At 37.4% G+C, this 15,186-nt stretch overlaps 1 protein-coding gene across 2 annotated transcripts in view; it reads left to right on the plus strand.

Annotated features, from left to right (window-relative positions):
• The window catches only part of NEGR1 (neuronal growth regulator 1), a 908,360-nt gene that overhangs the window by 522,119 nt on the left and 371,055 nt on the right, over window positions 1–15,186 (plus strand). For both annotated transcript variants that reach the window (XM_054541955.2, NM_001133577.1), the window contains 1 exon segment: window positions 997–1,122. In XM_054541955.2, the coding sequence (XP_054397930.1) occupies window positions 997–1,122 (126 nt within the window).

Below are 15,186 nucleotides of genomic sequence, written 5' to 3' on the forward strand. Positions count from 1 at the left end.
GATAGGACATGTACTATTACTGTCTCCTGCTCTCAGATAAAGACACTGAGGCTGAGATAAATTAAATAACTTACTCTAAATAATGCAGTTAGCCAATAGAGATTTATACCCATGCTGTTTGAGGATTCAATGAGACATTTGGTTTCTCAGAGAATATAGAAATTTAATCCTGGAAGTTAGTTTAGAGACTTTTCTCTCCAATGTTTCCCAAATGTATTATGTGATTAAATTCTGGGATAAAAACTTCTCTAGTTTAATACACCAGAGAAAATGCAATACAATATTTCCCACTTGACTCTTGCGGATTTACAGTGCAAAAGGGCATAACAAAGGATGAGAAGTCCTGAAGTGATCTGTTTCAACCAGTGTTTGCCAGTCATTACTGATAAGAAAACTTTATCGTATCCACCTTTCACAGTCCTTAGAATTTGTGTTCCTTAGAACACAAATTTTGAGAAAGTCTAGCCCTACTACCTGGCAGACAGAAAATTAAAGCCAAAAATACCTTTGTGACCATGAAATCTTACCTCCCAATCATGTACATGCCCTAACTCACCCAGCTTTTAAATCAGTATGTAGGAATAACCTTTCTGCTATTTTAAGTTTCTTCTGTATTTCCTCTTATTTAACCATTTCAGCAAGGAAAACATCACACAATGAGGATCCATGGATAAAATAGATTGGTTATATTCTAGTTTACTTACTACAAATTACTCATAATACATATTTAATCAATGTTTAAACATTTTTGTTATTAAATATTCCATTTATCCTGAGGTACTTCACATCCAAAAATTAGGGGGAAAAAAACTAATAAACAAAAAACTCCTAGAAAGTCTTGAGGTTCTAGAGAACCCATCTTTCAGGTGAGGGCCATAGGCCATAAATACATTTCATCCTCATACCTTTCTTGCATGATATTATGGAATTAATCATACATACTTCAAGAAAATTTTATATATTTTTTTCTAATCACTGCATATTTTGTCATTTCAGTTCCTCCTAAGATATATGACATCTCAAGTGATATGACCATCAATGAAGGAACCAACGTCACTCTTACTTGTTTGGCCACCGGGAAACCAGAGCCTTCCATTTCTTGGCGACATATCTCCCCATCAGGTAAAGTAGGAATGCATCCGTGTTGTTTGTGCTGTTCATTTTTCTCCTGTAACCTCCCTAACCTCACTTGTTCAGAACTTAAGAGTCAACTTAATTTTTTGTATTTTACTCATGTGGTAGGCAGAATGCATTTATTTATTTATTTATTTATTTATTTTTGAGACAGGGTCTTACTCTGTCCCCCAGGCTGCAGCTCAGTGGCGCGATCCGGTCTCACTGCAACCTCTGCCTCCCAGGTTCAAGCGATTCTCCTGCCTCAGCCTCTTGAGTAGTTGGGATTACAGGATTGCACCACCACATCTGGCTACTTTTTTTGTATTTTTAGTAGAGATGGGGTTTACCATGTTGGCCAGGTTGGCGTTGAAATCTTGGCCTCAAGTCATCTGCTCAACTTGGCCTCCCAGAGTGCTGGGATTACAGGCATGAGCCACTGCACCTGGCCAAAATGCATATTTTTATACTTACTCTTCATACCTAAAGGCATTGCAGTTCATAAAAGTTAAATGGGCTGGGCGCAGTGGCTCACGCCTGTAATCCCAACACTTCGGGAGGCTAAGGCGGGCAGCTCAGTTGAGGTCAGGAGCTCAAGTCCTGCCTGGCTATCATGGTGAAACCCCGTTTCCACTAAAAATACAAAAATTAGAAGGGTGTGGTGGTGCATGCCTGTAATCCCAACTACTCGGGAGGCTGAGGCAGGAGAATCATTTGAACCTGGGAGGCAGAGGTTACAGTGAGCTGAGATCGCACCACTGCACTCCAGCCTGGGTGCGGAGCAAGACCCTGTCTCAAAAAAAAAAAAAAAAAACAAAAGTTAAAAAATACTTTTCACTCAGAGTCCAGAATAGAACCTATGTCTGTTGATTCTTAGTCAAGGTTATTTTCACTTTCGTATGCTGGATAATCTCCAATCAATAGACAAAAGGCTCAAATGGAAATGTCACAAGAGAAATGTCTTCATTTAAATGTGTAAGAGATTTATTTGATCAGCATTCACATGTTGATAGGTCAGCATGAACCGCTAAAGTAATCAGGGGAGGATAAAGTTAATCAAATTATGAGTTTGCTGGGTCTGATTTCAAACTGCAGCTTTCAATCAAAGATTTTGGAGTTAGAATTAAATTTTAACTGATGAGGGGATCTAAAAATCCAAGACTTTATGTAGCTTATGCAGGATCACATAGCTAGTTGAAATGAAATGTATAACATGTTTATACATTTCCAGTACTTCTGCTATAGTTCACATCCTCTCAAAGAGATTATAAGTCAGTTTCAGGAAGTCGACCTTAGTCATCATCAAAACAGGTCTGTTTTCAAAGTCACAATGCTAACAGAATTATCAAGTTGTGTGAAATTTAACTTTGAACTACATAGCTTTGGGTGCACCCCGGAAGTCAGAGAGGTACTTTTAATAAATAGGACCCCACCTCATTTCAGATGAATGAAATTTGATTTTATTTGTTTCACATTTTTTTGTGTGTGTGAAAATACCTTGAGCAAGGCTGGTGCAATGAAACTGCTTTTAATGAAATCAGAAAGGCATATTTTATATAGATGTAGAACAAGCACAATTGAAACATGTATTTTATCTGCTAATGTTTTCTTTAATATTACTTACCCTTAAGCGACTTTCAGTTTACTCATTTATGCAGTGTGTCTAATCAATCTTACCCACATCACATGCTTAATATTGGTATTATGTGAGAAAAAAATCACTATATCTGCAATATATATTTATATAATATGCATTATGTCCCCTACAATATTTTTGAAGTATGAGTGTGCTCTTGACTGCCAATTCTTCACTCTCTAGAACCACTAAAAAATCATAAAACTGATACATGAGCGCTAAATTCATGGCAGGACTCTCCGTGGGGTATAAGTACAGCAAATTCAGAACCAGGAGTTATATACATGCGCTCTTAAGACAAGTTCCTTATTCATCAAATCTGCCAATCCTTGTGCACATCTCTTAGCTGTAGTTACCACCAGCTAGTTTCCTACTTTCAAAAATTCCACGATAATAATCCTTGGCTATTGTTAGACTCAAAAAATATAATAGGCATAAATGTGTTTTAAAAAGTAAAACTTAATATGTAAATGTAAAGCTGATTCTTAATCATCTTTCCAGGAATTTAAATCTGATATGGTAATATAGTTTTTGTAAGAGCGAAACACATAATCTCTATCTTCATATAATTTAAGATTAATATTATGAATTTAACTCTTCCGCTTTGCAGTGCTTGTTATTATGCACATTCTTCTTTTTAAAAGTGCTTGGATACATTTTAGTTTAATTAAATAGGAATGTTGGTTAGTGAAGTTATTAGAATAATGATAATGGATAACATCATGAAACTGAAAGAAGACAGATTGGGTTTATAAGTTAAACTGTGCATAGATTTGTTTTTCTGATCCTGCCATACTGAGCAAATGAGTAAAATTAGCATAAATATTAACTATTATCTAATGAATAACTAGACTTGGCAGATATTTTTATAAACACTTACGATAATTTCAAATTATAATTTATTAATGATCTACATTCAAATGCATAGCACCTAAAGGAAAAAGAAAACACCCCACAACAATGGAGTTCCTGCTTTAAGGAACATGTCCGATAATTCTATTAGCTTTTTTGACTTATTAATTTATATTTAAAAGCAAAATTATGAACTTCATTGATTTCTTTGTATTTTGCCTAAGAAATAACAATATTTTGCATGTTCTCAGCTCCTCTTTTGCTGTATTATGAAAGAAAATGTGTCCCAAAACAGCAGTTAACATGTGAACATGTTTAGTGTTAAAAGCAGATATAAAAATATATAAATAAAAACAGATACAGATATGCCTCATGTAAATACGGGAAGTAATGGCTAGTTTCTGTATGTATCTGATTGAGCTAGGGTTTTTACCAATGCCTATGGTAATTCTTGATGACTCGCTCATGGTCAATTCCAGTTTTAAAAATCAGTAATAAGTGGTTGGTCACAGGATGATAGCTCCATACAGCTTCACCCTTATTTACAGAAAAATGAGGCTGTGTGTTCAACCACGTCACAAACGTCACTGGAGCCAGCTAGAGTTGCCATTCTACTTTTTAACTCTTGCAACTCAAGTATACTTTCACCAAAAAAACACCTTTCCTGAGATGTTTCTGGATATGTGAGCTTCCTTACAGTTCACCTTATCAATGATTATTTCCTTTTTCTATTTTTTCCATTCTATATTTGAGAATTAAATTCAAATTTATATTTTAAAAGGTTACAGAAATAAAACAGAGAATATTCTGTATCCTTTACCCAGTTAGATTCATTGGGATTTTGTCAATTTGCTTCATCACTTTCTCTGTGGGTAGACTAAGTATATACACATATATATTTCACTGAATCAGTTGAGAGCAAGTTGCATACATCTTGACCTTTGTTATCTCTAGGTGTTTTTTATCTCTAGGTTTCTCAGTGTTCATTTCTGAAGAATAGACATTTTCTTTATATAACCACAGTAATTTTTAATTTCAGTAAATTTAACATGGGTATCATACGTTTATTCAATTAATCAACCATATTCCAATTTGGTCAACTGATACAATAGTTTTTTTTCTAGAATACTTTTTTGTCTAGTACAGAATCCAATCCAGAGCTCTGTATTACATGTAGTTGACATAACAGTTTAGGCTCCTCTAATTTAATTTCTCAGTGTCATTACTGAACATTGGCATTTTTTTTCAAAAATGTATATACTCCCCACCCCTCCTTGTTTTTTGGAGATGAAGTCTCACTCTGTCTCCCAGACCGGAGTGCAGTAGTGTGATCTCAGCTCCTGGCGACCTCCACCTCCTGGGTTTAAGTGATGCTCCCACCTCAGTTGCCCAACTAGCTGGGATCACAAGCGTGCACCACCACACCCAGCTAATTTTTGTATTCTGAGTAGAGATGGGGTTTCACCGTATTGACCCATTTTTAAATAGAATATTTCTCCTTTGTGGGTTGTCTCATATTTTCTTATGAGATTTCTAGTTAATGTCCTTACGGAAGTAAGTGAAGTTGTATCCTTCTCAGGGAATCAGATCCAGAGTCACATAATATTCATGTGTTCCTCATTTGTGATGTTAATTTCAATCAATCAATGTGTTGTCTGATTTCCACATCATATAGTTTATTCCCTTTTCTTCCCTATGCTACAAATAAACAGTCTGTAGGGAGAGATTTTAAGACCGTGACATCCAAATATCTGCTCTATGTCAACTCTGCCCTTAGATTTGACATTATTGATGATTCTTTTGCACTCAATCTTCACTCTGATGATCAAACTGATGATTCTTTTCTAGATGCAGCAGTCCTTCTGCTTTTACTGTTTAGCACTTGACATTCTACTGTAGAATTCCCCTTTCTCCTATTTATTATTTGTTTGTTTATTTTTATGGCATGAACTTGTGGATTCACAATTTTTTTTTTTTTTTTGAGACGAAGTCTCACTTTTGTTGCCCAGGCTGGAGTGCAATGGCACAATCTCGGCTCACAACAACCTCCGCCTCCCAGGTTCAAACGATTCTCCTGCCTCAGCCTCCGGATAGCTGGGATTACAGGCATGCGCCACCATGCCTGGCTAATTTTGTACTTTTAGTAGAGAGAGCATTTCTCCATGTTGGCCAGGCTGGTCTCCATCTCCCGAACTCAGGTGATCCACCCGCCTTGGTCTTCCATTTTTGTTTTATGATACTTTAAGTTCTGGGGTACATGTGCAGAACGTGCAGTTTTGTTACATAGATATACACATGCCATGGTGGTTTGCTGCACCCATCAGCCCGTCGTCTACATTAAGTATTTCTCCTAATGCTATCTCTCCCCTATCCCCCAAACCCCTGACAGGCCCCAGTGTGTGATGTTCCCCTCCGTGTTCATGTGTTCTCATTGTTCAACTCCCACTTATGAGTGAGAACATGCGGTGTTTGGTTTTCTGTTCTTGTGTTAGTTTGCTGAGAATGATGGTTTCCAGCTTCATCCATGTCCCTGCAAAGGACATGAACTCATCTGTTTTATGGCTGCATAGTATTCCGTGGTGTATATATGCCACATTTTCTTTATCCAGTCTATCATTGATGGGCATTTGGGTTGGTTCCAAGTCTTTGCTATTGTGAATAGTGCCACAATAAACATACATGTCCATGTGTCTTTATAGTAGAATGATTTATAATCCCTTGGGTATATACCCAGTAATGGGATTGCTGGGTCAAATGGTATTTCTGGTTCTAGATCCTTGAGGAATTACCACACTGTCTTCTACAATGGTTTAACTAATTTACAGTCCCACCAACAGTGTAAAAGTGCTCCTATTTCTCCACATCCTCTCCAGCATCTGTTGTTTCCTGACTTTTTAATGATCGCCATTCTTACTGGCATGAAATGGTATCTCGTTGTGGTTTTGATTTACATTTTTAAAAAGACTTTAATGTTTTTCTTGGTCAAATTGTCTTTAGTTTGACCAGTAAGAGTCACACCAAATCTGTCTCCTGTGTCCTTATGACATGAACCCATCATTTTCTTTACTTCTTTGCTTTCTGGTGTAAGAAAATACAACAGGCTCATATTTTCTGCCTTACTTCTGGAATCAACCATTTCATTTAACTTTAATTGATTTTATACCACACAGTTGGAGTTAGAATCATTACATTTTGCTTTAAAAATGTAACTTTACTTAACTGCTTTATAGTAAAATTATCAAAGACTCAGAAGTCTAGGCTACTTCCTATGATATTCTGCTAAACCACAATAAGACCTTAAATAACTTCAGGGTGAGAGATAGAAAAAATATTTTATTTGGCTTTATCTAACAAGAAGCCTGGAACGGAGCCTGTAATCTATGTGTATGCAAAGAGCACTAGAACTAATAAGAAAAATATTTATCTCAAGGAAAATATAGGAGGGTAGTTGTCCTATGACTAGAGATACAAATAGGCTCATAGATCTTTACATGTGATCCTACTGCTTCTGCTTATCTATGACTGGTTCTTTATCTGTTTCAGATTTTTCAAGGTTTTCTCAAAATTCCTCGATTGAAGGGTATGATTTCATTTCTACCAGGAATTTACTTATGAGATGGTGCCGGTAGGGCCTAGTGATTAAGATAATGCATTTTAATTTCAGTCGAGTTTGAGATCCAGATCTTCCTCTTACCAAAAATAACATCTTAGAAAAAATTGTTAACGTCCTTAAACTTCAAATACAAAATGGCAATAATAGTTGTACCCAATTCACAGAATTGTTATATGAACAGTAAATGGAATAGTATGCAACATTGGACAGAGTTTATGACTTATAAACATTTCATATTCTTAGCTGTTAATATACTTTTGAAATGTGTTTAAATTTTTGACCAGAGTATTAGTTTATTCTAACGCTGCTAATAAAGACGTACCCAAGACTGGGTAATTTATAAAGGAAAGAGGTTTAGTGGACTCATGGTTCCACAGGACTGGGGAGGCCTCAGGAAACTTACAATCATGGTGGAAGGGGAAGCAAAACTGTCCTTCACGTGGTGGCATCAAAGAGAAGTGCCAAGCAAAATGGGGGAAAACCTGCTAGTAAAACCATCAGATTTCTTGACAACCCACTCACTATCGTGAGCACAGCATGGAGGTAACCACCCTCACCATTCAATTACCTCCTACCAGGTCCCTTCCAACAACACATGGGGATTATGGGAACTACAGTTTATGATGAGATTTGAGTGAGGACACAGCCAAATCATATTAACCAGATAGAATTTGTAACTCTGTTCCTGAAATTAAGGGGCCTCTTTATGACTCTTGAAAATGTAATTCACATAGCTGCTCACAAATGAGGTTACCATTAAGGTAAAAATCACTGTAAACTTCTGGAGAATATTGACAAGTACACAAGAGGCTTCTGATTTTAAAAATAAAGAAAAAATAAGAATTGTATTACATATGATTGTATTAATAAGCCTAGAAATAGTAAGAAAAAATAAAAAAATAAAGGAAAAAAATTTAAATTATAGCTGAGTGTATTAGTCCGTTCTCCCATTGCTATAAAATACCAGAGACTGAGTAATTTGTTAAAAAAAGTTTTATTGTTAAAAATGTTAATCACAGTTCTGTAGGCTGTACAGGAGGTGAGGCATAACAGCTTCTGCTTCTGGGGAGGCCTCAGGAAACTTACAGTCATGGTGGAAAGTGAAGGGGAAGCAGGCATGTCTTACAATGCTGAAGGAGGAGAAAGGGGGTTGAGGGAGGTTCTACACTCTTTTAAACAATCAGATCTCCTGAGAACTCTATCATAAGAGCAGGACTAGGGCAATGGTGCTAAACCATTTATGAAAAATCACCCATTGATCCAATCACTTCCCACTACACTCCACCTCCAACATTGGGAATTACAATTCACATGAGACGAGCAAAGACACAGATCCAAACCATATCATTCCCACACTGACACCTCCTAAAAATCTCATGTCCTACTCCCATTTTAAAATACAATAATCCCTTCTCAACAGTCCCCCAGAGTCTTAACCTTATTGCAGCATTAAGTTAAAAGTCCAAAGTTCAAAGTTTCATCTGAGACAAGACAAGTCCCTTCTTCCTATGCGCCTGTAAAATCAAAAAGAAGTTAGTTACTTGCAAGATACAATGGGGTATAGGCATTGGGTAAATACTCCCATTCCAAAAGGGAGAAATCAGCCAAAAAAAAAAAAAATTGGGAGGATACAGGCCCTATGCATTTCTGAAACCCAGCACTGCAGTCATTAGACCTCAAAACTTCAAAATAATCTCCTTTGACTCCATGTCTCACAATCAGGGCACACTGAAGCAAGGGCTGAGTTCCCAAGGCCTTGGGCAGCTCTGTCCCATGACTTTGTAGGGTTCAGTCCCTATGGCTGCTCTCATGGGCTGATGTTGAGTGGTTGCTGCTGTTCGATGTAGGTTACAAGCTGTCAGTGGATCTACCATTCTGGGGCCCTCTTCTCACAACTCACTAGGTAATGCCCTAGTGGGGACTCTGTGTGGCAGCTCTGACCCCACATTTGCCCTCCATACTGCCCCAATAGAGTTATTCATGAAGGTTCCACCCCAGTAGTGGGCTTCTGCCTGGATGCCCAGATATCCAGGCTTTTCCATTCATCCTTTGAAATCTAAGCAGAGGCTTCCAAGCTTCAACTCTTGTACTCTGTGCACCCACAGGCTTAACACCACATCAAAGCTGCCAAAGATTATGGCTTGCAGCCTCTGAAGCAGTGGCCTGAGCTTTATATGGGCCCCTTTGAGCCATGTCTGGAGCTGGAGTTGCTGGGATGCAGGGAGCTATGTTCTGAGGCTGCACAAGGCAGCTGGGCCCTGAGCCTGGCCCACAAAATCATTCTTCCTTGGTAGGCCTCCAGGTCTGTGATGGCAGGGGCTGCCATGAACTTCTCTGAAATGCCTTTGAGGTCTTTTCCTCATTTTTTTATCAGCCTTTGCCTTCTTTTTAATTATGCAAATTTCTGCAGCCATCTTGAATTGCTCCTCTGAAATAGGCTTTCCTTTTCTACCTACCACATAGCAAGGCTGAAGACTTTCCAAACTTTTATGCTCTGCTTCCCTTTAAAATATAAAAGTTCCAGTTCCAGGTCATTTCTTTGCCCACACATAGGAGGATATATTGTTAGAAGCAGCCAGGCTACTTCTTGAACACTTGGCTGCTTTAAAATTTCTTTTGCCAAATACCCTAAATCATCATTCTCAAGTTAAAAGTTCCACAGATCCCTAGAGCAGGGGCACAATACAGCCTGTCTCTTTGCTAAAGTATAGCAAAAGTGACCTTTACTCTAGTTCCCAATACGTTCCTCATTTCTATCTGAGACCCCATCAGCCTGGATTTTATTGTCCATATCCCTATCAGCACAACCATTCAAGAAGTCTCTATGAAGTTCCAAATTTTCCCTCACCTTCCTGTCTTCTTTTGGGGCCTCCAAACTCTTCCAACCTCTTCCCATTACCCAGTTCCAAAGTCAATTCTACATTTTCAGGTATCTTTATAGCAATGCCTTACTTCTCAGTACCAGTTTTCTATATTAGCTCATTCTTACACTGCTATAAAGAAATACCCAAGACTGCATAATTTACAAAGAAAGAAGTTTAATTGGCTCCTTGTTCTGCAGGCTGTACAGGAAGCGTAGCAACTTCTGCTTCTGGAGAGGTCTTAGGATACTTACAGTCATGACAGAAGGCAAAGGGAAAGCCGGCACATGTTACAAGGACAAAGCAAGAGCAAGAGAGAGAAGGGGGAGGTTCTCCACTCTTTTAAACAACAAGATGTCATGAGAACTCTGTCACAAGAACAGCACTAAAGGGATGGTGCTAAGCTGTTTATGAAAAACTCCCCCCATGATCCAGTTACCTCCCACTAGGTCCATCTCCAACATTGAGGATTACAATTCCACATGAGACTTGAGTGGGAATGCAGATCAAAACCATATCAAGGAGATAAAAAAATCTAGAAGCATGTTGAAAGCCATTTAAAAATATTCACTTATTTGTGGCTATTTATTTTAGTGTCTATTTCCAAGTTCATTTCTTTCTATTCTTTGGTACCTGGAATATCCAGAGATGTTCATCCTTTAGCCTGGTGGTTATTAATTGACAAAGGTATTACTGGCTCTGAAGCTAAACATGTGAGCACAACACTGGGCTATATGTCTCAAACACTTTTTTGTCTAATTTCCATATGCTTAATGTTTCGATAAGGCATTACTACCTTAATTATCATAGGCATTAAGGCTATTGCCTAACTCAAGATTAAGAATGCTCAATTTATGTTCTTTTTCTCCTGTAATGTTTGAGATTCCTTTTCTTCCTATTTGTCAGGTGCTTATTTTATTAAATATTATCTTTTTCTTACGTCTTTAACTTTTTCCTTTCTACTGACCCTATCCTGCTCACATTTAGAAAGACTCAGATCTCTTATTTCTTTTTTTTTTTTTTTGAGACGGAGTCTTGCTCTCTTGCCCAGGCTGGAGTGCAGTGGCACGAGCTTGGCTCACTGCAACCTCTGCCTCCCAGGTTGAAGCATTTTCCTGCCTCAGCCTCCTGAGTAGCTGGGATTACAGGCGCATGCCACCAAGCCCAGCTAATTTTTGTATTTTTAGTAGAGACAGGGTTTCACCACGTTGGTCAGGTTGGTCTCAAACTCCTGACCTCATGATCTGCCCACCTCGGCCTCCCGAAGTGCTGGGATTACAGGCGTGAGCCACCGCACCTGGCCAGGTCTCTTATTTCTTAAATCAATCACTTGACACTGCTCACTTTTGTTTAATAAACAGTCATTGATCACTTATAAAGGTCAAATAAGATACAAACCATATAGATACCTCTGGGTTAAGTAGTTTAGTGGTCAGTGAGGCAATTCAGTGTCATAATGGGACAGAAACAGAATATGGAAGATTGGAGTAAATGAAGAACTTAGATGTGGAGGCATATTAGATTGGTGCAAAAGTAATTGTGGTTTCAGTTCGTGAATTTTAAATCATTATAAATAGGCTCAAACACACCTTTATTAATCAAAATTGGAACCATTAAAATCAACACATTTTTGCCAACTAAAAATAAGCTTGTTTATTCCGTAGCATTAAAAAAAATCCTTGCTTTGGGATTCAACAAACTCTTGGAAAGCATTTTCTGCATCCTGCTTGTTGTGGAAGTGTTTTCCCGGCAAAAAGTTGTTGAGATGTTTGAAGTAGTGGTAGTCGGTTGGCAAGAGGTCAGGTGAATATGGCAAATGAGGCAAAATTTTGTAGCCAAATTCATTCAAGTTTTGAAGCATTGGTTGGGCAATGTGCAGTCAGGCGTTGTCGTAGGGAAGGATTGGGCCATTCTGTTGACCAACGTCGGCTGCAGGTGTCACAGTTTTCAGTCCATCTCACTGATTTGCTGAGCATACTTCTCAGTTGTAATGGTTGCGCCAGGATTCAGAAAGCTGTAGTGGATCAGACCGGCAGCCGACCACCAGTGACCATGCCCTTTTTTTGGTGCAAGTTTGGCTTTGGGAAATGCTTTGGAGCTTCTTCTCTGTCCAGCCACTGAGCTGGTCATCACTGGTTTTTGTATGAAATCCACTTTTCATCGCACATCACAATCTGATTGTGAAATGGTTTGTTGTTGCGTAGAATAAGAGAAGATGACACTTCAAAACAACTATTTTTCTGATTTTCGATCTGCTCATGAGGCACCCATTATCAAGCTTTTTCACCTTTCCAATTTGCTTCGAATGCAAAGTGACCATAGAACAGTCAATGTGGAATTATTCAGCAACTTCTCATGTAATTGTAAGAGGATCAGCTTTTATGATTGCTCTCAATTGGTCCTTGTCAACTTCCGACGGCCAGCCACTACATTCCTCATCTTCAAGGCTCTCATCTCCTTTGCAAAACTTCTTGAACCACCACTGCACTGTACGTTCGTTAGCAGTTCCTGGGCCAAATGCCTTGTTGATGTTGCGAGCTGTCTCTGCTGCCTTATGACCCATTTTGAACTTGAATAAGAAAATCACTCAGATTTGCTTTTTGTCTAACATCATTTCCATAGTCTAAAATAAACATAAAATAAACTGCAAGTAATAAGTCATTAGCAAAAAAACATAGAGAATGTCTATTAAAATGATTTATAACATAACCACATTTATTTAAGAATGTATTCCAATATCAAACAGCAACTTCCAACAATGCAAAAACCACAATTACTTTTGCGCTTACCTAAAATAACTATGCATTCTACTAGTCAAGGTAGAAATTTGATTTTTCTACCTTTACATATGTTGTTTCTTCTACTAGGAATATCTTTGTCATTTTATTCAATTAACAAATTCCTACTTATTCTTCAACTTTTCAAAAAATCATTCCAAAACTTTCCAGGAAAAAATTGTGTGTTCCTTCTTCATAGTTATATAGCACTTCATGTCACCACTTGTGTGGAATTAACTTTCTGAATTGTAATAATTGACTTTATTTGCCTTTGGTCTCATGGGCCAGGGGACTCCTTTTGTCCATAAATAATCTGTTCTTCTTTATACTACATGGCTTAGCATAAGGCTTGGCACAAAGCAGGGAATCTGTAAAGATTGCTGAACCAATGAATGCTCCTCTTTGTCTTTGATTCCTACATGGCTTCTACGAACTAGATATTAAAATTGGGATGGAGATAATGAGGTATTCACACAAGCAAGTATTTTTTTTCCTGATGTTTTCTCGCTTCCCTATTCCCCTAAGTAAACACACACACACACACACACACTCCTAAATATGCATCAGCCCTTTATTTTCCTTATAGCTTCAATATGGCTACACCCTGTTAACATAAAGCTCACACCAATCAATTTTAGCCAACGTGGTTCAACTGACTTTTTCATTGCCTTCCATACGATAGGCAATGAGGGAGGTATTTTCACATACTTATCTCATTTAAGCCTCAAAACCAAACTCATTGTACAGATGAACATGATACTCAGAGTGTTTACATAAATTAACCCAAATAAATATAAATTATGTTTTACCTTCTACTTTGAAATGATTACAGACTCACAGGAAGTTCCAGAATTAGAACAAAGAGTTTCCATGTACTCTTCACCCAGTTTTTCCCAATGGGGCATGAAGATGAACAGATCATCTCTAGTCACAAGGAGTCCCCTGTCCCATGAGACCAAGGACAAATAAAGCCAGTTACTACTGTTCAGGGAGTTAATTCCACACAAGCGGTGGCATAAAGTACTATGTAACTGTGGAAGGAGGACCCCCCCCCCAATGTTTGTATAATATGTATGACATCAAACTAGGAAATGGTCATTAGTGCAATGTTTGTGTATAGTTCTATACCATTTTATCATGAGTTCATTCATGCAGCCAGAACCAAAATCAAGATACAGGGCTATTCCCTCAGCACAAAGATCTTTCTTGTATTATTTCTTTATAGTTACATACATTCCTCCCCCACGCACCATGCCTAACCCCCTTTTTATTTTTAGCATTTTTGTTTCTTCTTTCCTGGTGTTCTAAGGTTCATTCTTTTATTGCTTTATTTCTATATTCAGAACTTTTTTTGGCAATTCTTTTATGGCAGGTCAAATGAAGACAAACTTAGTTTTCTTTATTAGAGAATGTTTTGATTTCTCCTTTATTGCCAAATGACGTTTTGGCTTAGGATAGAATACTGAGTTCAATAAAAGATGTCACTCATTATTCAACATTCTATTTTCCAATTCTGTAATTTTGTCATTTATAGAATGTCATGTAAGTGTACACTTACATGTAAGTGTACAAAGGTACTGCCATACAGTACATAATCTTTGAAATTAGCTTTTTATATTCAGCGTAATGTCCTTGAGATCTTTCCCGGTTGTAGTATATATCAAGTTCATTCTTTTTTATTGCAGAATAGTATCTCATGATATGAATGCATCACAATTTCCTAAACCATTCAAATATTATAGAATATTTTGATTGCTTTCAGTTTTTGTTTATAACAAATAAAGCTGCTATGAACAATCATGTTTCTTTTCCATCTTCTTATTTTTCAGCCTAAAGATACTGTCATATTTTAAGTGAGTCTCTTGCAGACAGCCTATAGTTGATACAACATATGCATTCTTTAATCTGCTTTGCCAACCTCTCTATTTTGATTGATGTATTTAAACCATTTACATGTAATTTAATTATTGATTCATTGGGACTTAAGTCTGACTTTTACTTTTCCTTTTTTTTTTTTTCTGTTTGGTGTCTCTCATTTTTGTTTCTCTATTTTCTTTTTCTTGCATTCCTGTGGGTTACCTGAGCATTTTTTAGAACTCTATCTTATCACCAGAGTTTTTGAATATATCTCTGCACAGCTTTTTTAGTAATTGCTCTACGTGTTGACTTACAAACACATTACTTATCATAGTCTAAGGATGTCCAACCTTTACTAGTTCCAGCAAAGTATAGAAAACTTAGTGCCCTTTACATTCCTTTACCCCATTTAAAATATATGCATCTTAAATATTTTCTCTGCATACATGATAAAGTATTTTTATGATGATAATGTAA

This window comes from Pongo abelii, chromosome 1, assembly GCF_028885655.2.
Source record: "Pongo abelii isolate AG06213 chromosome 1, NHGRI_mPonAbe1-v2.0_pri, whole genome shotgun sequence".
Taxonomy (NCBI): domain Eukaryota; kingdom Metazoa; phylum Chordata; class Mammalia; order Primates; family Hominidae; genus Pongo; species Pongo abelii.